A 23,488-nucleotide genomic window follows, 5' to 3' on the forward strand; every position below is an offset into this window, starting at 1 on the left:
AATCATTCTTGGAAGAAAATACAATTGCTTACTAGACTTGGAACTTGTAAATTCAAATTATAAGAACTTGTGTCTGCTTCCTCCAAAACTTCAGAGATCTTTGTGATCTTAGGAAGAGTATTTCATAGACTGACAAAAATGAACACACGTTCACAATGAAATGAATTAATAATAAAAGATTTTACGGCACCCTGTAATTTGAAAAAGACTGTTGCTAGAACGTTTTACTCGTATACCCATATCTATCTCGTTTGCATCACACACTGACTTAAGCTTTCAGAATTCTTTAGCCATAGATCAGTAGACAAAATTTCAGATCATAGAAACAGTGATGTACGTCTTCATATAAACTACTAATATATCATTTGTCGAAACAACTGCACACACAATAAAGCACACTGCAGCAATTTTTATAGTACAGCAAAGAACAGAGTTTTGAACTTCATTAGTCTATCAAGAAAATAAAGAACTCTGGCTTGTCAGAAATCTTCTGTTTTACTGAAAAATCCTAATGAAAGGGAAAAATGATACTATATTATATATCCTGGTATGTACAGCAGTTCTCATCACACCACTACAAATTACCACCTCAGCCGCAACACAAAAGGAATCCAAAAGGAATCGTGCAATAGCGAAGTTATTGGCTTATTCAACTTTCCGTCGAAGTCCATAGACTCCACACCTCCAGAGAGGTATTGATTGCATGCTTTAGTGTTGTATATTTATCAACAACCAAATATTACTGGATCTTACTAGGTTGCAGTAGTCATTTTAGAGCTAGCATGATCTACTTTTCTAGACAGACAGAGTTTGACATTTTCAAGCACTAACTTCGCATTTTACTACACACTCGATGTCCTAATATGAAAACCTGAGTAGTTGGCGTTAGCTAGTATCTACATCCAAATACTAGTGAATAGGGCATTCAAACCAACTTATCAGACTTCCGACAAACAAGACACAAGATATATTTGAGTGAAAAAGTTTAAGTCAAAGAGGTGACCTGACCTGTGAATTTTGTTGTTCTATTGCTTTGCTGTTGCTGCTGTAATTGACCTGTACATTTTTGTTGTACTTCTGGTAGCGCTCGATCGTCTTTCGCATACTGGAAACCACAGTTACGAATAAATCGTTAACAACAGTCTTAAGTTTCAAAACCAAGTGAAACTGGAAAAGGAAAGTACAGCACTTAAGTGGTAATTATTATTGACAGCAGAACTAAGATGATGTAAAAAGATCTTTTAGAACATAAGACCAGCAATTAATTTATAAAAACTTAAACAATTTTACACTAAATATCTCCTACTATTTAGAACTTCTAACTGAAGAAGTAAGCTAGAAACAAAGAAAAAAACAACATCAGGTTCCCGTATCACAAGTTCTAAAGGAAATCTAGAATTTCCATTCCTTGATTATATGCCACATGCGGCAATGTCACATGGTTTTTTCCAACATACTTATTGTTGTGTTTGTCTTTGAGTGTTGTTATTTAGATCTCTTTACAGACCCCTAGCAACTTGTGTATAGTCAGTGTGACCTGCTGACATACATTAACTTACGTTCAAAATCTCAGCATTTTGTAGACTTCCATTATATAGAACAAGAATGACTGTAGTCCAGCAACGCTAAGTAATATATTAGTAACACCTTCATAAGAAATAAGATAAATCAATTTAATCAATGTTGGTTCCTAAATATTATAAGAAATAAATCAATTTAAATTATTTAATCAATGTTGGCACCTAAATAATTATAAGAAATAAGATGCTAAGGGAATTCATATTCCCGCAACCAACCAACCCTACACTAGTAGGGAAACTCTTAAGGGGAGAAACTGCAAATAAAAGCATTATCATTTCAATTGTTGTTGAGGTAATTGCACATGAATCTCAGCTCTTCAACCCTCCTCCCCTCCTCACAGGATTAAGAAATATTGGGACACACATTACCAAATGCTTCTCATCTCACTACAATATAGGAATTCTCAAGCACGCTTGGTTGGGAGTAAGGAATCATGCTCCTTGGATCACATTTCCATTCCCTAGTTTGGGACATGCCGCAACTATGAGCATCAACTATGACCTTATATTTAAGTTTTAGTTAAAGCTTAAACAAACAATGAACAGAACAACTTCTAGTTTACAAGGATAACAACGCCCACCTAGCCATGGCGTTCAACAGACAAAGTCAAGAAAGTGATGGCTCGTGTCTTACAACCTCGTATTGAGGAAATGATATGAAGGATGACAAGTTCATCCCCCAAGATACACTCGAAATGCCTCAACAACTCTCTAGGTCGTATTTAAGAGAGGAATGCTTAATGATTCAAAATTTGTTTAAAGCCCTAAATTCTTGCAAGATGTGAAGACCAACATTGAAAAAGCTAAGCACAAGGCTGATATCATAGACATCAAAATTGCCCCAAACATCATGGAATCTTTCGTTTGGAGACGTTGAGATTACCGACCATCCAACAGGTACTCGGAGATGATATTAATATGCCGAAGCAAACATTTAATGTGATGATTAACTTCGAAGAAAACGTGGGAAATTCAAAGCTAGATTACAATTTCAAGAGGAGATGTCAATAATCACCCTAGGATTTATCGAGATTTGATCATCAATATAGTTGAGAATGATGAAAGACGTCTACTGAATAACTTAATCTAGTTGCAAATGGGGCAGATGGGAAATACACAAACAAAATGGTGAACAACACCACAGGGAAACAAAAAGTTCAAAAACAATGCGGAAACTAAATAGAGAAAGCATTTCTGCCAATATCTCTAATGCAACACCTCAATTTTATAACCCAGCTGATGGTTTATGCTCTCGCACACACGATCGGAAACTCCATTAGTCCAATAAGAATGCTAATTGACCAAGACCTATGGATCGAACTACAATGCAGAAGGCTGTCATATCAAATTAGTAGTGATGGCTTGGTATCTGTTCAACTGTTGGTAAATACACAATGTCTATTGTTGAGTCCCTGTAACACTTAAGGTATTAAGTGTTTTCTAGGGTTAAGATGACAAACCCAACCTACTTCCTCTTAAAATTTGGAAACAACGTAAATATTATATGCTTTTGTTCATAGATAAGATACTGCAGTTAAGTGCTTCAAACATTAAACAATGGTCCACTGGAAAGCCAGTGAGCCGAGAGTAACACTAAGTATGTAACAAAACCAGCACATACAGTGACTCTTTCATTTTTCTTTTTCTTGCTCTGGATGGTGTCCCATGAGACTTGAGGGACGCCTATCCACACATAGCTGGTCAACCCTAACTATTTGTATAGCCAAAAGTTTGAGAGGAATGACTAAGTGCAACAAGGGTTGGTTTCTGTGCTAAGCACTTAGATGCACAATCAAATAATCAGCAGCATTATGATCAACTCCTTAATCTCAGCAATACCTCACTCTATACGACATCATCAAAGAAAAAGTCATAAAAATAAAGCTTAAACTAACAAGCTTGGTCGAGCGAATCTTTGTGAACAAATAGGGATAAAAAAGCCTCTTTTACATGGGTCGCCCATCTCCTAGATAGAGGAAATAATAGTCAATCCTTGCACGAATCCAACTAACTAGGAAGCACTTTTTACAACACGTAGATTAGATACTTTACATCTAAATAAAAACTATCTAGCCTGATTGCTTATAAAGACAATGCTTATGCATATTGACTTAATGTGAAGAATATGAGGTAAATCAACGCATAATCACTTCAATACAGCAGCATGTCCTAATAAACTCTTGGTTGACACTCGTTCAAATCGTGGCATGTAGTAATTCCACTGAAAGTTGTAACGACTTATATTGAACAAGAATGAGAAAATTAACAAATAACCAACACTTATAAAGCTTCAGTTTGACATTTTATGAGGTTTCTACAGTATTCATCAAGGTTTTGCAGGACTTGTAAGTTGAGCATGCATGTACTCAGTAAATGTTCATTTGAAGAAGGATTTAAGTTTAGGAATGGCAGAACTCGTCATTTATATTTACTGAAAGCAAAAAATAGAATGAGTTCATACCAACTAACGAGGACCCCACCTTAAGAAGCTAATGGAGCTCATCATGTCGAATCAACAATTCCTCCAGAGAACTAAAGTAGAAGAATTCGAAAAATAACGGATTTGCGCTGTGTGTTTAGAATTTTACATGGTGCATGGTATCTATAATACCCTTGAATTAGGGAAATTTAATAATTTGCTAAGAAGATTCCTCGTACTATTGATCTTGTCCTACCATCAAATAAATTTTGGCATTGCTATCAGCATCTAATGCAAAACTAGGGAGCCTAAAAGTATATCGATATTCTATCTTACATAAAATACTAAATCAGACTGTTCATCCCCTTTGATATACATGAATTGGACTCAACAGTATACAACACAAACAAAGACCATTATTGCCGTTATCTACACTTCGACTTCTCATTACGTTGCAATCAAGGACTATCAAGCTAAGTTAGCTACTAACTTTCATATTCTGGTTTTGTCTACATATTTGGGGATTAGGGTTAGTTTCATTCATTTTGCGCACTATCAATTTCCTAGCACAAACAAAGAGAGAGTGTAATTTATTCTAGAGAAAATGATGATATCGGAATTACAGAAAATAGGCAACTAGCTTGATTTATATAGCAGGTGATGATGATGATGATGATATTATCAAGAACACTGACACTTTCAACTACTAAAATTCATCTCATGCAAAGAATCATTTAGTACATACAGCATAAAATTGATCGGATTCAATTAAAATTATACAGCTGAAGAACACAAAAGAAAACCCTGAAACATGATAGGATCTAATTTATTCACCCAAATTATATAATAATTATTTACTTGTGAAACCCTAAACCCAATAGCAGACTAACACAACATGTTTCCCTCACTTTGAGAACAAAAAAAAATAATGACCATTCTTGATCTTCGAAAAAACACAAAAGTATCTCAAAAATGGACCAATAGTCTTACCTAAAACAACTGAAAAAATCTCGAGGCGGGGGATAATGATGAACTCGATAACGAAAACCAGAACACGACCATGAGAATGAGGACTGAATCAAATCCATGTGTTGAAGAACAAAATATAGTGAAGAAAAAAAACACAGATCTGTGAATTAAAAACTAAAATCGATGAATAAAAATGATTGTATGATGAAAATGAGACGAAAAATTAAGATCCGGAGAAAAGGGATTTTGGTTTCAGCTTTTTGAATTTGAAGGATGAGCTAAGATAAGACACAGAGAATGTTTGTAGAGAAAAGACAGTAAAGACTACTTTAGGAACCAACATGTAAAACAAGAGTAGTACTACTCTGAAGAAAAGGGAAAAAATAATGGAAGGAAAAATACCTGGTAGCGCTGGAGAATTCATAGAGTTTTCCTCTTGGTGAGAAGACTATTAGAGCAACTTCAGCTTCACAGAGTACAGAAAGTTCAAAAGCTTTTTTCAGCAAACCATTTCTTCTCTTTGAAAATGTTACTTGTCTACTTGTTGCATTTTCTATCCTTCTCATTTCTGTTTTTCCCCTCACCATTTCTACTCAAAAATCTACTTTCTTATATAATTTGTTATCTTCCTCGTCACCAAAATCAAAAACAAAAAAAGTCAAAATCAGTATCAAATTTGAAATAAAATCATGAAAATTAGTACTAGTAGAAAAAGATCAAGTAGCTCAAAGTTTCAAACTCACCTTGAAGGTGTTGATGAAAAATGAAGAATGAAAAAAGATGCTTCTGTTTGAGAAAGAAAGACCGACCCTATTTTGGAATTTGTAGGTTGTATCTATCTTGATAACTTTCTTTCCTCTTTCGCTCAAATGGCTTTATATAGAAAAAGAACAAACTCATTCAAAACCTAACTTTCCTTATTTATCTCTCTACCTAAGTAGTCTAGTGAGCTCACAAGACTCACTAGACTATTTATCTCTCTACCTAAGTAGTCTATCCATTTTTTCTTTCTTTTTTTATTTTTCGTATTTAATTTGTCTCAATTTTAACCGGAAGTGAACACAACACAACAAAGTTTAAACATGAAGATGAGTGACCGAGAGCTTCTCCAATGGTTACTTGGTCAGCTTCATATGTGGCGATATGGGAAGACATCCTTTATCTTATTTTGCAACCAATTTTCCTAAATATGAGGAATAAAAGAAATTCTTCTCCAACCCCTTGCATTTTCACCACTTCTTGGCGTAGCTGTAATCTCATTTACTATTGATTAAAGATTTTATTTGATTAAAAAAAATAGAAATTGTCATTTTTTTTTTTTTTTTGAAAGAGGAAGGATATATTGAAAAGAGAAAAAGTTCAGGCTATTTACAAGAGTGCATAGCACTAAAACCCTGAAAAATCAAACCAAATTATTACATGAATAAATAAATTGAGAGGAAAAATTGCGAGAAGCAAACAACAAAGTTCCTTGAGAAAATATCTTTAACCCATTGACACAACAACTTGAATAAAGTACTGCGACTGATGCATCAAAGAAAAAGAGTACTGAAATCTTCATTGTTTAAGTGAAAGTCAAGATTCAAACTACTGTTCATCGTGATCATACGAAATCAATGAACAATATCCACGACAATTAATCTATGTGTTCTTCTGCACCCACCGATTAGAATTAAGTGTGCAAAATTAATCAATAAGGACCGGACAAAGTGAGATCAAAAGTGTAGCAATGGGAAGTGATAAGAGATAGTTTGTAAATTACAAACCCATGAACCCAAATAAAAACTTATTAACTACTCCTGATCCCGCCATACGTTTACATTACGATGTTAACTTAGTCTGTCAATGGAAGCTGATAGAAGGAAAAATAAGTCACCCAATCGAAGATGATGTATCGATGAGTGTATAATTGATATTTGGAGAGTAAGATTTAATGGCTCTCGATAGAAGAAAAAAAGAAGAATGAAAAGCTTTTGTTCAAAAAAGAAACAGAACAACGAAAGAAAAATTACCGAGGGGAATTTTTTTGATTTTGATTCAGTAAAATTCTATGCAAAATTGTAAATCATTTATAATGTATTAAATCTATTTTTAATTCAAAAAAAGCTGACTAGGATGGTAACAAATCCTCTTGGTGAACCTCTAAAACAAGAGGTTGACCAATAGGATGTCTATCAAAATTTATGCCATGTCACTTGCTTACTAGTTAAAGAGGTTAGGATTGGAGAAAGAATTTAGAGAAAATGAATGTGAATCCTATGTGAATGAAGACTTTTTTCTTCACACACATCCCATTGGAGAAGCTCTGAGGAAAGTAGAGGACCAACCAACCCATGAAATTAAAATTGTGTTTAACGTTATGGCAGAAAAATATTTGTTTCTCTCTATTAAATTTAAAAATGATTTCACAGTACATAATTGATAGTACATTATGTGTCGTCATTTTAATGGTTGTGGGTTGCCACGTGTCGAATAGTTATTATTCCGGCTAATCCTCCCATCAGACTTGACACCTTCAGGGCAATTCCTATGGAATGAACAAACTTGGAGTTTGTTCATTTTGCTCCCACTATGCAATGAACAAACACAGGAAATGGGTGTTCAAATGAACAGATCCGTTCATTTGAACATCGAGTCGGAACATCAGGCGCGCATCTATATATTGTAAGCACGCGCGCCATCCCTATTAACGCTGGCGTCAGAAGAAATGACGCGCGTTCATGCAAAAAACGCCAGCGACACTTGGATTGACGCCCGCGACTCTTGGATTGGCGCCAAGTACAATCCCTGATTATTTTACTACTTTTTAACCTTATTTTATCTCACTTTATCCTATTTTATCTCATTTCATCCTATTTTATCTCACTTCATCCTATTTTATCTCACTTAAATATTATATTTTATTTTTCATCTTTATCCTACAAAACATTTTATATTAAAAAGAAATACTAGTGGGGCGCTAGAAAACCAAATCTGTTCATTTTTCCCTGTTTTACCATAATGGAGAAACACGTTTGACCATCCATGTGGCTCAACAAAATTTTGAATTTGAACATTACCATAGGAACTGCTCTCACCTGGCTCATTTTATAATCTCATTCCCACCTCTAGTAGGATAGTTTGCTCACAGGATAATGTTCTCAAAGATACGTCCAAGGAGAAATCTTTTTTGTTTTTAATCAAAAGGAAGATTTCATGATAGAGATGAAGAATATACAAAGGGTCAACCAGAGGTAGAAAAAACAGAACAAAACCTCAAAAAAAAAACTACTTACGAAAGAATAAAGTTTCCCAGTTTGAAATCGAGTAATCGAAGTTCAGATGTACTTTAGATCCTTTGGCAGCAGCCCAAGATAAAACTAGAGATTTTTCCTCATTGCACAAATCAATATCAACCCTAAAATCATACTTCTTCTTGAAAATACGATAGTTTTGCCCAAGGAGAAATCTCCCTACTGAAACAAACTTAGTGGAACCAAACCCACCCCCTATTTTCTTTGGGTGGAATCCTAGGAGTTATTTTATTTGGGGTGCTTCACGGGATATAATCTCGATGCGTGTAGAATCGCTATAATTTTCTGAAAATTTCGTTTGACAGTTGCTAAATGAAGATCATGTTATGATTTGTATATTATATCCTTCTTGGGCCTCGAGACTAGTTTGACCTATTGACCATGGTTAGTAGCTAGGCAGATATATCCTGGGAACCAAAAAAAAAGTAACTCAGATATCATTTTATTTTAAAATGAGAGATAATTTATGAATTTTTTTTAAAATTAACTCTGGTAACTTATTTTCATTCTGAATTTTATCTTTCTGGATTTTGAATCAATACACATCTAGCACCCATATTTTATCCGAGGCCAATTAAATCTCAAATTCTCTAGACACTTTAATTTTTCCAGTAAAACGAAATTATCTCGAGTCGTAATTTGGAAATTAACTAGTAAATTATTAAATGCGGAAAACGAAATTATCTCGAGTCGTAATTTGGAAACTAACTAGTAAATTATTATATGCTGGTTTGTTGATAAATATATAAATCATGCATAATCTCTTAACACAAAATAAAACGTTTAAATTGACATTACATTTATAGTTTATATTTAAGCGCACCATTTCTATTTAATGTAAGAATTAAAAAGAAGCTATTTTCTGGGAAAATGATCTTCTCACCTTGATACCAATTTTATTAAAAGATAGCGGGTTAAATTATTTTTATAAATGTAAACTTGTTTATTAGAAAAATAATCAGTTATAAATTTGAAGCAAATTTTTCTTAGAATGATCCACATGATGGGAAAAAATATTAGAAGTTGCATTTTAGTTTATTACATATATGAGTGTTACGTGATATCATGTACATATTATCATTTAAACTTTTAAGAAAATCATTTTAATTAAATTTAGAGGTGTGTATTTTTAATATTTTTCATTCAGTATAAAGAATATTAAAGCACATGATTGTTTTTTGAGAAACTCTAACAATGATAACTAAGCTTATCACACATTTAACCTTGTACAATAATAGCGTTTATGAAGATATATCAAAATCATTGTGTTGAAGGATGGTGGCCAGGGTTTCTGCTTATCGGGTCTGGTCTGCAAATGGTTTAGCCTCTCCTGATACTGCTTTTGGCTTAGTTTTGTTGGTGGTTTTGACTTGACTTTGTTGTTGATGCTGTTCCTAACTCTTGGTGTTGGAGTACTCGGTAATAATGCTTGGTCTCCATTTCTCTAGTTGGGTTGGTGGTTCGGTGGTAGCTTTCAAAGATTGTTTTGAATAAAGGTTATTTTTTTAGTAAAGGTTGTTATAAGATCATCTAAAGTTCCATTAAGTCACCGATTCAGCTGTAATTACGTGTATATATATATGTTTTATGCCGAATTGTAATTTGCTATATGAGTTGTTGTTCTTGATAGTAACATGCTCTTTAAGGTTCTGTATCAATAAATAAAATAATTTACACATAAAGAAATTAAAAAAAGAAAAACAAACTATCATCGCTAGTTCGCTCCTTCTAATGCAAATGAGTTTGCATGAAAAAAATGCAAATGGGTGGCAATTATTATAAGGTTTGGCGCGTAAAAACCTCGTTACTTCTGACTGAATCATAAATTATAAATTTGATTAGAAGGAAAATATAAGAGTAATAATTTGATCAGAAAATGGGTCATTTGTCCAAATATTTTTAAAACATGGTTCTAATGGACGAGTAAAAATTAGTATGGGTGAAATGAATACCAAAAAAATAGCAAGAATGAAACTGGATTCATCCTGGCTTAAACTTAAAAAAGAGCGAGGATGAAACTGGATGCATCCTGATGTAAATTAATAACACAAAATTGGTTAAAAAGACCAAAATCAACAATTCCTGGGTGAAATGGACATGTAAAATTTGATACTGTTTAAATGGACGAAAATGTAAAAATAGTCAGGATGTAAACAGTTTCATCCTACCAATTTTCAAATGTTTTTTCTTATTCACAAAATTGGTTACGAAGACCAAAATCAACAATTCCTGGGTCAAAATGGACAGTTAGATTTTGATACTGTTTAAATGGACAAAAATGTAAAAATAGGCAGGATGTAACCAGTTTCATCGTGCCCATTTTCAAATATTTTTTCTTATTTTTAATTTACACAAGATGTATCCAGTTTCATCCTTGCTATTTTTTAAATTTAAGCTAGGATGAATCCAGTTTCATCCTTGCTATTTTTTTTTGACCATTTCACCCAAACTATTTTTTATTCGTCCATTTGAACCGTGATTTAAAAATATTTAAACAAATGACACATTTTTCGTTTCTTATTTTTAATTTATTTCAGGATGCATCCTCCCTCTTTTTTAAGTTTAAGCCATAATGAATCCAATTTCATTCTTCCTATTTTTTGTGTCCATTTAACCCATAATAATTTTTACTCGTCCATTTGAACCGTGTTTTAAAAATATTTGGACAAATGACTCATTTTCCGAATTAAAAATAAGAAAAAATATTTGAAACTGGGTATGATGAAACTGTTTACATCCTAACTATTTTTACATTCTCGTCCATTTAAACAGTATCAAATTTTACATGTCCTTTTCACCCAAAAATTATCGTTATTGAATGAATTGACCAATTTTATGTAATTTGATTTTCTCTTCGAGGTAGAACGATGAATTGTGATGCAAATGGATTGAGACCTCCGTTGTATTTCTCCAAAAGTTAACAGGAGGCAAAAGATTAGGACAAAGGAAAATTTTACTATTATAACCAGTAAAAAAAGATAGAGAGGGGTCAGTTCCGCGGTCAAGCGCGTGATAGTGTTGACCTAGTCAGAGTGAGCGGCTATATCTATCTAGTTTTTCTTTGATATGATGAAAAATGCTGTGGTGAGCGGACGTGTGAGTGGACCCCACGGTCCACTTGTGAAGAAGTATTAAAATTACATCGACTGTGACCCACGCCCATGAAAATATCTTCCATCCAGATTTGGAATATCTACGCGCTCACCCGCAAGGAAAAAGGATACCATGGTCTAATTAGAGTAGCGCGTGTGCAAGTTTACTATAAATAGAAGATATTTTCTGAAGTGATGGAAGAAGACCCCAATCTATGGTTTCCCTTCCCCCAGAGTATTCTTCGCTTATTCAACCAACAGACAGAGTTGGAGAAAAGAAGAAGAAAACCCAACACAGAAGTCTTCTTATATGTGATTTTTCATTTTCCTGATGATGAAACTCTTCGATTGATTACACATGTGGGCCCAGAGGGTTTTGAACCGTCCACCTCTTTTTGATCGGAATAGTAAGTACGCAAGCTGGATGGGGATATTTGCAGGTGGATAGATAGTGGTGAAGTGCTCCAGAGGATATACCTATTCAGCTACTCCTTTAAAATAGCAAACCAAACACTTCTCAGAGGATCATTCATTTACTTGTTTAATTCTTTTTACTGAACTAAAACTTAGAGGAAGATTTTCTTCCATCTTCTGTTTCTGACTTTCTTATTGTATATTACTTCTGTTTGAATAGTATTTGCTGTTTTCTTCTTATTCGTAATCTGACTCAACTGTTGAGAATGTACCGACTAAGAAAGTCATTTGTAGCTAATTCATTTGTCTGGGACTCTGTAGTAAATAATTTGTAATGATTCAGAAGAGTTTCCCCATGGTATATACACACATGGTGGTCCTCTCTTCTTTCATTGATTTAACTGTTAAACAGTTGGCTTTTCTTCCCATTTTTCGTTTCCTTTGTTTTTCCTTTCATTGATTAACTGCTACTAAAAAAAAAAAAAAGGAAAAACGGAAATGCTATTCTAAGCCCCACTCAACGCCCTACTCAGCGCCCAAATGACGTGGCGGAACATGCTGTCAAAAACAAAAAAAACACGTCACTTTTAAAAATTAACCGGTTTGAGCAACTTTCGACGGAAACCAAATGTCTCGCGCGGGAACCAAATGTTTTGAAATCTGAATTATCTTTTCTTTTTAAATCCACTTTATTCAGATCCGTTTGCCAAGGCAAATTGATTTATGCTCATGAGCAACTCCCAAAAATAATGAAGCTATTCCTCTTCCATTCCTTAACAGTTTTAAATGGAGGTTTAACATCAAGATTCGAGACGAAGAATAAAGAGGAAGTTTTTTAAAAATGGAGAAATAAGGAGTGGACTTCAACTGTGAATGTAATGGTTACTATAAAATACTCTGGTTGTTGTTCTTTTCTATTTAAGAGAAATGATTTAGCAGGCTTTTAGTTTGGTCGTAAATTTCTCTGCACTAAGGGTGTGTATGGCTCTACAACTGTTTGACAAAATGTCTCCAACTCAAGATGCTAAGTTTATCTTTTTACAAGTCTATAAAATGTCTGAGATTTGATTTCCTAAAACAGCTTATGTACGTAGTTTGTAGTGCTAAATTCAATTATTTTTTTCACGAACAAAAGGCAATATTACATTTCCATGCTATATGATGTCTTCTAATTAGTGAACGGTGAGCTGGTGAGTGTTGCCAGTTTTAGATGCAGCACAAGAAAGCACAATTGTGTTGTCTCCACTTAGCACACACAATGCACTAGCTAACATTTTTGTTGTTTGCACTTCTTGCGTTGCTATCATTCCCTCCCAGTTGAATGTACAATCCAATAATAATAAAAAAAACATCCCGCAGCTTGCAAGCACCACCAAATTTCAAATTGTAACTAGCATTATCAACACAAAATAACTTCAAATAAATAACAATTAAAACTGCATCACTTAATTTTCAATGTTATAAACTCATACAGTTAATAAGTAAGGTTGCTGAGTTTTGTTGTTCACATAATAACTACCAAAAAAACCAAAAATCAGCACAAGGTTCAATATTATGCATTATCCAAACTGTCCTCCAAACATCCATGGATTAAGCACGGCGGACAGATAAGAAAACGACGACCCTTGAGTCACTGCATTCGGGTCCTACAATAATCGCAACAAAAAGTTCATTACCATTCGGGTCTCACTATTACTAAGTGATCTAACTGAAAATAAGAAAGTTTAATTTTTCTAACATCTTACCATCGGCAGTCCTGCATAATTTGAATGGGGAATTGGATATAATCCCCATGGTTGGTATACAGGCGCTTGTGGTGGTACTCCATTGGACACGACACTCTCTTGTATGGCATATGTTGCTTGAGATTGCTGGAAAAAAACATATATGATCCAAATCATATTAGTTGAGAAACAAGACGAAACTAGGACATCCATAACGTAAATGATGCTACTTAAACGTGGGAGTTCTAACACTAAAGTAGGCATGAGAACTTACAACAAGGAAAACATCCACTAACATCCTAATATTGCACTATATACAAGGATTATTCGAATCATATTACTTAAAATAATTAGATAAAATTGTAACTGATAGAAGGATGCTAAGCCACGAAATTTACCTGCACAATTCCATCACCTGCCAGATTGGTGTTCATATTTTGGTTCTTATTTTTGCTACCTGGAGGTCTGCCTCGTTTCTTTTTCGTCATAGTAGGAACTTCCAAAGCTACATCTCCATCACCTTCATTAGATACACTTGCATCATTGGTTGAATAATTCTTGTTACTAGGTTTCCATGTATTTTTATATGCCGTGCTTCGTGGTCTTCCTTTCTGTCTCTTACTTGTAGGATCAAGTACACCCACTCCAACTGAATCCATGGCTTCTTCATGCAAATTATTTTCTTCCCCATTTTTTTCTATCACATCTGTTTCTTCCCCTTCTTTACACTCACTGGTGGAAAGACTTTTTGGTTCAATCTCAGCACTTTCTTTTTGTTTCTTTAACATCTCCAGCTTCTTGACCAACCAATGTTTAATACTATCGAATTCATCACCATTTTTTACTGCCATGTCTGCAACCTCACTGAACAAAATAGTCAAACTATTATAACGTTCACGTTCAACAGGATTCTCCCAAAAATTGACATTAACCTTCATAGATGTGTGGGATCTTTTCACATCTCTTCTCCATCTTCTAACAATATATTTTTCAGGTAGTAACTCTATTCCTTGACGGGTTAATATACTAATAGCATGTCTGCAGAGAATTCCTCTAAAACTAAAATTCTGGCAACTGCAAGCAACTTCACAGTCTTTTGAATGAAAAATCACATCAAAGTTAACCAGTTTCTTAATTTTCTGTTTGTCAAACCTTTTAAACCACACACTTTCACGAACCACATATTTGAATGTTCCTACTGGATCCTCCTCTACTTGACGGATTATTTCACAGTAAATTTTCTTCACTAATTCTGTTTGGAACTCTTTGTATTTTGATAAAGTATATATTTCCTGAATCTGTTTATCCATATCAAACTCAGTGGCAGTAGTTATCATTTTGGAAGCAGACTCTGCATCAGCTATAGCTTCTTTTTCTACCTTGTCCCTTAATGCCAGCTCATATTGCTCTACAAGCTGTTTTAGAGTTGTTTGTGGACGGAGGTATCCGTCGAAAATGAATTCATACTTTCAGACCTTTGTGTAGAGGACATTCCAGCCCAAAAAGTTCCTTTCAAATAACAAGGTACCCAACGCTCCTTATCTTCATACAAATCCTTTAACCACTCATTATTGGACAAGTTATACTTATCTATCATTTCCTTCCATTTAGTTTCGAATTCCGACGGATATTGTGTATCATATACTACCTTCTTCATTGAATACTTAATGCGGTCATAGTTTTTATAGCTTTTAAACTTCTCCGGCAACTTTTTCATCACATGCCATAAACACCATCTATGCCTGCTATTTGGCAATACAATTTTTACTGCCTTTTTCATGGCCAGATCCTGGTCAGTAATTATTGCTGGAGGTGCATGTCCAGACATACAATCAAGCCACTGAGAAAATAACCACTCAAATGAATCAGAATTTTCATGGGAAACCAACCCAGACCCAAGTAATATCGACTGTCCATGGTGATTTACCCCTACAAATGGGGCAAAGGGCATATTATACTTGTTCACCAAGTATGTAGTGTCAAATGAGATAACGTCGCCGAATTCCTTATATGCTTCTCTAGACCTACCATCTGCCCAAAACACCTTATCCAAGTGACCCTCCTCATCTAAATCCACCTTATAATAGAAACCAGAATTTTGCGTACTCATCTTTGCAAAATATTTAAGAATTGCAGCGGCATCTCCTTCCCCAAGCCTTATACGCCTTAGCTTATCAACCATATTTCTGCAATCCTTAGGTCATTTTTTCAGGACCACCATGTTCAGTTGTACATATATTATAGACTTTGTTCAGCCTAACACCTGCTCTATCAAATAGATCAATCTGATTCCTTACATGGGCGCTAATGTACCGATTACAACGAAAAAATCTTGTATCATCAGGGTTTAGTGGATGGTTATGAACCAACTCAATCTTGCTGATCACATACCCAACTAAAATATCTAATCGTATCACTATCCTTGCTGGGCATTCACATTTAATAGTAACTTGTGGGTTTAATGGTTTCTCACCGTTACTATCGCATTTACCCGCTCGAGCACAAGTAAATGTGTAGCTTCTTATCTCTCCTAGAACGTTTTTCTTAACTGAGCTTTTCATAACAGGAAATCCAGTTCGTTGCGCAAATTTTTTATAAAACTCATATGCATCAGTTGTAGTTTTAAATTTCATACCAAGTTGGGGATCTGTTGGTCGAATTTCATCTCCATCTCCTTTGGTAGCAATGTAATCAGACTTTCCATAGAAGTTATCCTATCACAATGAAACATTATATTAAGTACAGTAGAGACGTATTCATCTCAAAAACTTTATTACATATCTCAGATATTTATTCGAACAGTTAGTGAGCAAGACACAGTTTATACTTGATTGGAACAATTTTTGAATTGAATTACATAAACCCTAACAATTCTTCCAATATCTAAAACCCAAACAGAACACTTACACTAAATTAGGTATTTCTTATGGATTTCTTAATGAGAGAAAATTTTAACTCACCTTTCCTTTGGCCTTCGGATATTCTTTATTTTCTTCGTTTAGGATCACCATTAGTTAGTTATCAATGGAAAGTAACTTTCAGTCTTCTATTTCATTCATGTGCAGGAGTATGGTGGGTAAGAAATAAATAAAAGAATCGGAAAAAAGAAAAAGAAAAATTCAAATTTCGAAACAAATTTTTTTCCCGACCAAATTTCGGTCAAATGCGCTTAAATTTTTTTCCCGCGCGAGACATTTGGTTTCCGCCGAAAATTGCTCAAACCGGTTAATTTTCAAAAGTGACGTGTTTTTTATGTTTTTGACAGCATGTTCCGCCACGTCATTTGGGCGCTGAGTAGGGCGTTGAGTGGGGCTTAGAATAGCATTTCCGAAAAGAAATTGGCAATCAGTAATCAAATTTGTTGGCCTTCAATGCATATTAGAACTTTGGTATAATTCAAGACGACAATGAAATCGACACACAAAATTCAGCGGCTATAAAATTGCCAAGCTAACAGTCGAACAAAGCTAGCAAACCACTTTTGGTATGTCGATATGCAAAAGATTTAGCTCGAGAGCGACCAGCCAACTATAGTCACTATGCAGTAGCCTTTTCCAAGTGTTGTAAGCATTTTTGACTATTATCTAAGAAATGGTTTGGAGATTGGACGGCCCATAATTTTTCAGGGTACTAAAATCGGACTAAAATTGTCAGAAAATGTATTTTCAGATGGTAACACTGCTGAACATTGCTACAACTTATACTCGTGTTTACGTTTTTGTAAGCTTTTTCTTACTCCGATATATAAGATGAGTATCTTTGATTTGTGGCATGGCACTGCGTACGTACATGGATTAACTCTCTAGTAGATCAAAATAGTAAGTATGTCGAAAAGGATACTGAGATGGTAAAAACATCAGGAGTTGATGCAGGTGCAATGTTTTCTCCTCCTATTGTATTATGGCAATATACCAAAATTCTGGAATAATGACTTCCCAAATGGTAATAATATTGTTATAATGTATCGGTATGTAACATTTGCTTTCATCCGATAAGCAAGTGCAAGTGGAATTGCAAACCCGGGAATATGCTTCCGGTATTTGTGAAGGAAATGGATATTTGTAGCAGCTGGCAGTTGAATAAAACCATATCCGGTATTATTATAAGATCGATCTGTCAATAATATCTCTTATCTTGAAATAGATATTATCAGTATAAAAATGAAGTTGATCCAAAAAAAAAAGTGAGAAAAATCTCGAGTGCTACATACATCATCCTGACTGCAGACAGCCCATATATAGCTCTATTCCTTGTTCCCTTTACCACTGTCTTTAGGACTTTCCATAAAGGGTAATCTACTAATAAGCTTTCATTTATGGCAATATAAATATCCCTGCAACTGGGTGAGGTACACAGACCCTACTGCTGGCTGCTGCCTGCTACACTTCCTTTGATTATACTAGTATTATTATTGTTCTTTTCTCTGCATCTTCCTATGCTTAAGGCCACAGCCGAACACTTGTAAAAGAAAATCATATGGTTCGATGAAAAAGAGGAGAAATCTGTTTGTAAATTTGTGGAATGTTGTTGCCTGACTCGGACGAGTCTGATTATCTAACTCAATTTAGTTGGGTATTCGTATTATGCAAAATTTGACATTAACACTAGGGATGCTCTTGAAATACAAGCTTAAGTTTTCGAAGATAGCTCTGAGTCGTGTTAGGATGCAGGCTTATGGATGGGAGGCCCCTAATCACCGGTTGAATGCGAATTCAAGTGGAGTGACTATATTAAATCAATGGTGGATAGACGGTGGATTGCACGTGTGTGCTTTATATCATTTTCGGTTTCGTGTCTTAACTAGCTTCACTTTGTTTATTGCTTAGGTTTTTTGCGATAATCAATGTGATTGACAATAACTAGCTATTATTTGCGATATAATCAATGCAATTGACAACTTCAATTGGGTTAAATTTTCCACTACAAGTATTAGTTAGGAATCAAATACTATAAATAGAAACAGCTAATTGAAACAATAATCATGCGGTTGGTATATAATTTTTACTGGTAGACCGCGCATTGGCTTTTCAGTAGCTAGTGCAACCATTTGCCCTTTCAAGGGGAAGACATAATTTGGTTTAACGATCGATTTTGGGCAAATTAACAAAGTATAGCTAGCTTCCTCATTCCTAATTAATAATTCGTCTATTTTTTAGCCCTTACATAAAATGACATTTCTGTTAGTTTTTCCATCCGGATTCATGGTCAACCTCGTTGATTAAGTCAATTATGGTCGTTAGAATTACCATCATTTTGCAGTAAAATTGTAAAGAAGAAGACAAAGAGATAGGAGAGAGCGGAAAATCTAATTGATTCATTAGCCACATTATCTATAATATTCTCATGTACATGTAAGGGAAACTCTAGATATAGCTAGTTGGGCCGCACATCCATGGGTCATAGGCCCTAGAACACTCTCCTTGTGCGGTCCAATAGAACTTCATATGCACTGCTTCACATATAGTGTTTCGAATGTAGTTCTTCAAATGTCGTCCTCTCCTTGATGACTTGTGCCGAAATCAATTGCCTAATTAAAACTTTGACAAGGAAAAACCCAGTGGGACAAAACCCTGGTACAACTCTTCACATGTTATCTCATATTTTACATATAGTACTTCACATGTTGTATGATCTTCAAGGACAGTCTAAATTAATTGCCTCGTTAAAACTTCGCCCGGAAAACCCAGAGGGACAAAACTTGGACAAAGAAAAGGAGTACAATATTAAGCAAACTTAGAACATAGTTTTGCTTGAATATGTTGCCTCATTAAAACCTTGACAAGGAAAAACCAAGTGGGACAAAACCTTGACGAAGGGAAAAGAGTACAACGTGGCAGATGCAAGTAAAAGTGATCCGTTGCAGATGATCACTTTGCTCTGTTAATGTTGACTAGTTGCTTCACAACTCTTAAGGAAGAAAATCCTCGTGGTAAAGACAATAGCCTTAGCTGGGAAATTACATTCCCGATGTTTGTTATTGTCTCATTAAAAACCGTGCCGAGTAACAAAACCCTGTGGGAAAAAGCAACCTCGGTGAAGGAAAATAGTGCTACATACTATTAGATGCTCCCCCTGATGTCAGACAATTTTCATTAGTCTAATGCAGTCAAAAGGAGTTTATCACACTTTACTTTGGTGACTTGAAAGTTTATAAGACCCTGTTGTTGATTCTGGAAGTTATGTTGCTTAACATACTATCACGTTTCATTTCTTTGATTCAGATATTTTCAGTAATATCAATGCGATCTTTATGTCTTCAACGTTCAACATACTTGATGTTTTTAGTGTTGTCTCGCTAAAAACCTTGTCGAATAACAAAACCCTTTGGAAAAACTATTCTCGATTGAAGGGAAAAAGAGTACAACACATCTTCAGTTTCGAAGTAAAATATGTCAACATCATATCCTTGGATCCTCCCCTTGATGTCGGCATCTCCCCATGATTACTTTCAGAGTTGTTCCAGACAGTTCCTTTAGTCATGTACTTTTCGAAACTGAATATTGGTAATGACTTAGAAAATAGTCTACCATATCCCCCCTGATTACTTTCGTTGGAGAAGAGATTATTGTCCCTTCATAATCAACAAGCTTTGGATTGTAATTCCTTTAGTATTTCTTTTAAAGTCTTTCTAGGGATAAAACAAACTCATGTCACTGGTTACTTTTAAGTACATGATTACATTTATTGTACCATTCCAATGACGTTGCGTTGGCGCTGAGCTATATCTAGCTAACAAGTGACCTGGGGATGTAAAATTTAATCGAGTATATTACTATACTAAGTACAACAATGCGTATATTGTACTTAGATATGGGAATATCATCCCCAACACATCTTCGTGATTTTCTTTTAGACGAAATGGTCACTTACTTACATTTGAACCTCGACTAATCATGGGAGTGCTATCAGTATGCATGTCTTTATTAAATTTCCTGACAACTTTAGACATATGCAAACTGATGGAATAATATACCACAAGCTCAGTATTCGGTCGAGCTTTTCCCATATTTTTCATCTCAAATTCGAATTTCCAATAGCTTTTAAGGTCTCTTATTATATCAAGAGTACTCATCATGTATGTACCATCGACATTGATAGCTACAATTCCAAATCAGGAACTTTCTTGTGAATACGCAAGGAAAAATAACTTACTTGTCTATCCCCTCCAAATCAAATAGTTAATTTTGCTTAGTCCTATGGGCTAGATATGTAGCTGCTATATTGGCCATCCACGTCAGCATGGGAAACCTCCTAAGTCCTATGGGCTAGATATCTAGCAGATTGGTCATCCACGTCATCCGGGACCACTATAGAACGCTGTTTGGTTCAGCGTCAGCGCTGTTAGGTTCAGCGTTTTAAATCTCAGCCGTTAGATCATAAAATTTATCTCCCAGCGCTGAACCGTTTAGCGTTAAAAATACTTTTTGAGCACTGAACCATTCAGCGTTTCAATCTCGTTGATAGTTGAACTGCGGGCACTTGCTAGGAGAGAGAACTATCAACTGCTAGTGTTAAATTTTTTCCCACACTTTTTTCAAGATTTGCAACACTTTTGGCCAATCTAGCAGTTCAATCTAGCCCATAGGGGGTTAGCCTTAGACAGGTATACCACATCCACCTGATTGCTTCTATCTATAAGTGAACGTTCTAATCTAACTGTAAACGCACTCTGTGGTTTAGAGTCACTTGATTTGAGTAACAAAAGGCTATCAAGTACTTTTGTACTTTTGGGACGGGATTTCTTTATCCTTGCACAAAATTTCGTTTCTCACAGATTTCCTTTCTCCTCGTTCCCCGGAAGATTCCAACCGTCGCACCAATCAATCACAACATAAACACACGAATACATCAATATACTATGAAATGTAATCACTCAATTGTGATTATGGGATGCCAAAATCAGGGAAAACAGGGTGAAAAAGAGAAAAGAAAAAAAAGGAAAAAACAATACGAGAAACTAGATTCAACTTATTTGTGATTTGATTCCAACTTCTCAGCTTACGATTGGAAGAACAAAAAAAAAACGGAAGTACCAAATCCATGCTATAATGGAGCTTCCCGAAATAATATTGATTGATTTGATGCAAACAAAAGAAAAAAAATCCATTACGACAGGGTCAGAGATCGTGTTTGATAACGTTTTGCAGTAGAATTGTAAAGAAGAAGACAAAGAGATAAGAGAGAGCGGAAAATCTAATTGATTCATTAGCCACATTACATATCTATAATATTCTTATATACATGTAAGGGAAACTCTAGGTATATCTAGTTGGGTCGTAGGCCCTACAACACATCACAAATAGTGAGCACGTGTGTTGCACGTCGATAATATTATTTTTTCTACTTTGCAAACAATTTGGTGGTGCTTTGACACCATATGTTATATTTTTTTAATCCGAAATTGATCATTGTTTGTATGCTTTTGAATCAATTTTCTTTACAAATATTTTCAATTTTTTTTGAAGGTATAATTTTTTTAAATTCATTCTTAAGCCATGTCTATCTTTTAAAGGGAAAACATACAAAAATTTGGAAAAGCATTAAAAAAAATTGTATTGTTATTTATGCTCGTTGCATAGATAATTCAAATGGCTTTTCAAATATATAAAATTCACAAGACGTATGGTTTGAAATATGTGGAGTTATTAAATATTTATCTCTATTTTTATAAAAATGGAAATTTTGTAAATACAGAATTTTGTGACGGGATTTTTTTTTAGAATATTCCTAAATCTAATGGCTAAGAGTTAATCTAAGGGGAATCCAGCGGTTATGAAGGTTAATGCTTTGCTATTCCGGTATGTAATAGTTCATTTTATTTTATTTTTCTCTTCTCCATTCTGTCTCTCTCTCAAGCTCTTTCTCGTCGAGACTAGGGTTAGAGATTGAAGTGATTAGTGGATTTGAGTCATCAGTTTGAAGACGTAAGATTCAGTCAAGAGGAATAACGTATTGAGGATTTTTGGAAGAGAAGTTCTGAAGATTTAGGGTTTTTAGAGACACGTTTAATGTTGTGGAAATGAAGTACAAATCGAGGATGAAATACTCTCAGTTCAGGTGAGATTTTTTAAATACATACCTTAGTATATAATGAAAATCATGTTTATATAGGTAAATCGATCGACTAATTTTGTAATGATGAAGGTACCCAAGTACATCATAATCTTTTTGTTTCAACCTAGAAGTCTGATACCAAGTATGATCGTCTATGGACAAAGTCGAGACAATACAACAACAAGGTATACACTTGATAATAGTTAAGGTATGAAACCGATATACTATAGGATCACTATCAAGTGTCTTGGATTAAAGTACAAGTGTTATTTACTTTATTATAACTAAACAATTAAAATGCATAAGTAAAGTAAATGAAGCAGCAAGATTTTGTTAACGAGGAAACTGCAAATGCGGAAAAACACCGGGACCTAGTCCAATTTAGAATGCTCTCAAAATTAAGCCGCTATACAAAGAACAAAGGCAACTTCGTATAGTTGAGACCAAGTAATCTACCCCTAGTTACTTAGTTCCCTCGGTATTCGTGTGCATACAACCGTCTAGCCAATGCACGTGAATCTCAAGATAGAAATCACTATCTTGAGTTGCTTTACCGATGTAAAGTCTTAAGCACTCAAATCCTTTTGATCGTATTCCAAACAGTAAAGGAACAAAGTTGCTTGGTAACCGCTCTATTAATCTTTAAGAAATAAAGATATGTGGAGTTTTGGCAAAGGATCTTCTGTTTAAAAAGTAAATTCCTTTGTCGGGTAAGATCAACCAAGATCTAAAATAATCAGAGCTAGATTCACAAACTATCAAATTCAGATATCGAAGAATACTACCAAATGATAGTTGTCGATCTATACGACTACTTGATCAAATACAAAGATAAATTAGATCTTAGTCGGATCCCAGCCAATCAAGATGTGTACTCAAAGTAATATCACAAGATGCGCAACCAATCTGAAAAACCTTTTTGCCTTCAAATCTTCAATTGTAC

At 34.7% G+C, this 23,488-nt stretch overlaps 3 protein-coding genes across 4 annotated transcripts in view; all 3 read right to left on the bottom strand.

The window, feature by feature from the left end:
• Window positions 1-5,879, bottom strand: part of LOC113275028 (MADS-box protein SOC1-like) — a 45,598-nt gene extending 39,719 nt beyond the window's left edge. The window contains exons 1-3 of one of the 2 annotated variants that reach the window (XM_026524451.1): window positions 5,712-5,875; window positions 5,371-5,593; window positions 1,009-1,105 (exon numbers count right to left, since the gene is read on the bottom strand). In XM_026524451.1, the coding sequence (XP_026380236.1) occupies window positions 1,009-1,105; window positions 5,371-5,555 (282 nt within the window). In that variant the 5' untranslated portion in view covers window positions 5,556-5,593; window positions 5,712-5,875. Of the gene's footprint in view, window positions 1-1,008; window positions 1,106-5,370; window positions 5,594-5,711 lie in introns of both variants that reach the window. The other variant, XM_026524452.1, reaches the window with a different exon arrangement.
• A 7,341-nt stretch (window positions 5,880-13,220) lies between these two features.
• Window positions 13,221-16,626, bottom strand: LOC113273662 (protein FAR1-RELATED SEQUENCE 1-like). The gene is made up of 4 exons (XM_026523307.1): window positions 16,452-16,626; window positions 13,890-16,205; window positions 13,513-13,638; window positions 13,221-13,413 (listed from the first exon to the last, which is right to left on the bottom strand). Exons 2-4 carry the CDS (start codon window positions 14,826-14,828, stop codon window positions 13,327-13,329), a joined length of 1,152 nt encoding a protein of 383 aa, XP_026379092.1. The 5' UTR covers window positions 14,829-16,205; window positions 16,452-16,626; the 3' UTR covers window positions 13,221-13,326.
• LOC113272245 (protein FAR-RED IMPAIRED RESPONSE 1-like) lies at window positions 14,912-15,673 on the bottom strand. Its single transcript, XM_026522116.1, has one exon. The coding sequence runs from the start codon at window positions 15,671-15,673 to the stop codon at window positions 14,912-14,914; it is 762 nt and encodes a 253-aa protein (XP_026377901.1).
• Window positions 16,627-23,488: the final 6,862 nt, after the last annotated feature.

The sequence above is a fragment of the Papaver somniferum genome, chromosome 4, assembly GCF_003573695.1.
Source record: "Papaver somniferum cultivar HN1 chromosome 4, ASM357369v1, whole genome shotgun sequence".
NCBI lineage: Eukaryota > Viridiplantae > Streptophyta > Magnoliopsida > Ranunculales > Papaveraceae > Papaver > Papaver somniferum.

Bases quoted from the DNA above. Each gene is read 5' to 3' on its own strand.
- LOC113273662 (XM_026523307.1), bottom strand. From the start codon at position 14,828: ATGATAACTACTGCCACTGAGTTTGATATGGATAAACAGATTCAGGAA. The intron at 13,639-13,889 runs GTAAATTTCGTG...GTTTTTTTCCAG, and splicing joins CAGGTGATGGAATTGTGCAG to CAATCTCAAGCAACATATGC. The intron at 13,414-13,512 runs GTAAGATGTTAG...CGATTATTGTAG, and splicing joins ATTATGCAGGACTGCCGATG to GACCCGAATGCAGTGACTCA.
- LOC113272245 (XM_026522116.1), bottom strand. From the start codon at position 15,673: ATGGTTGATAAGCTAAGGCGTATAAGGCTTGGGGAAGGAGATGCCGCT.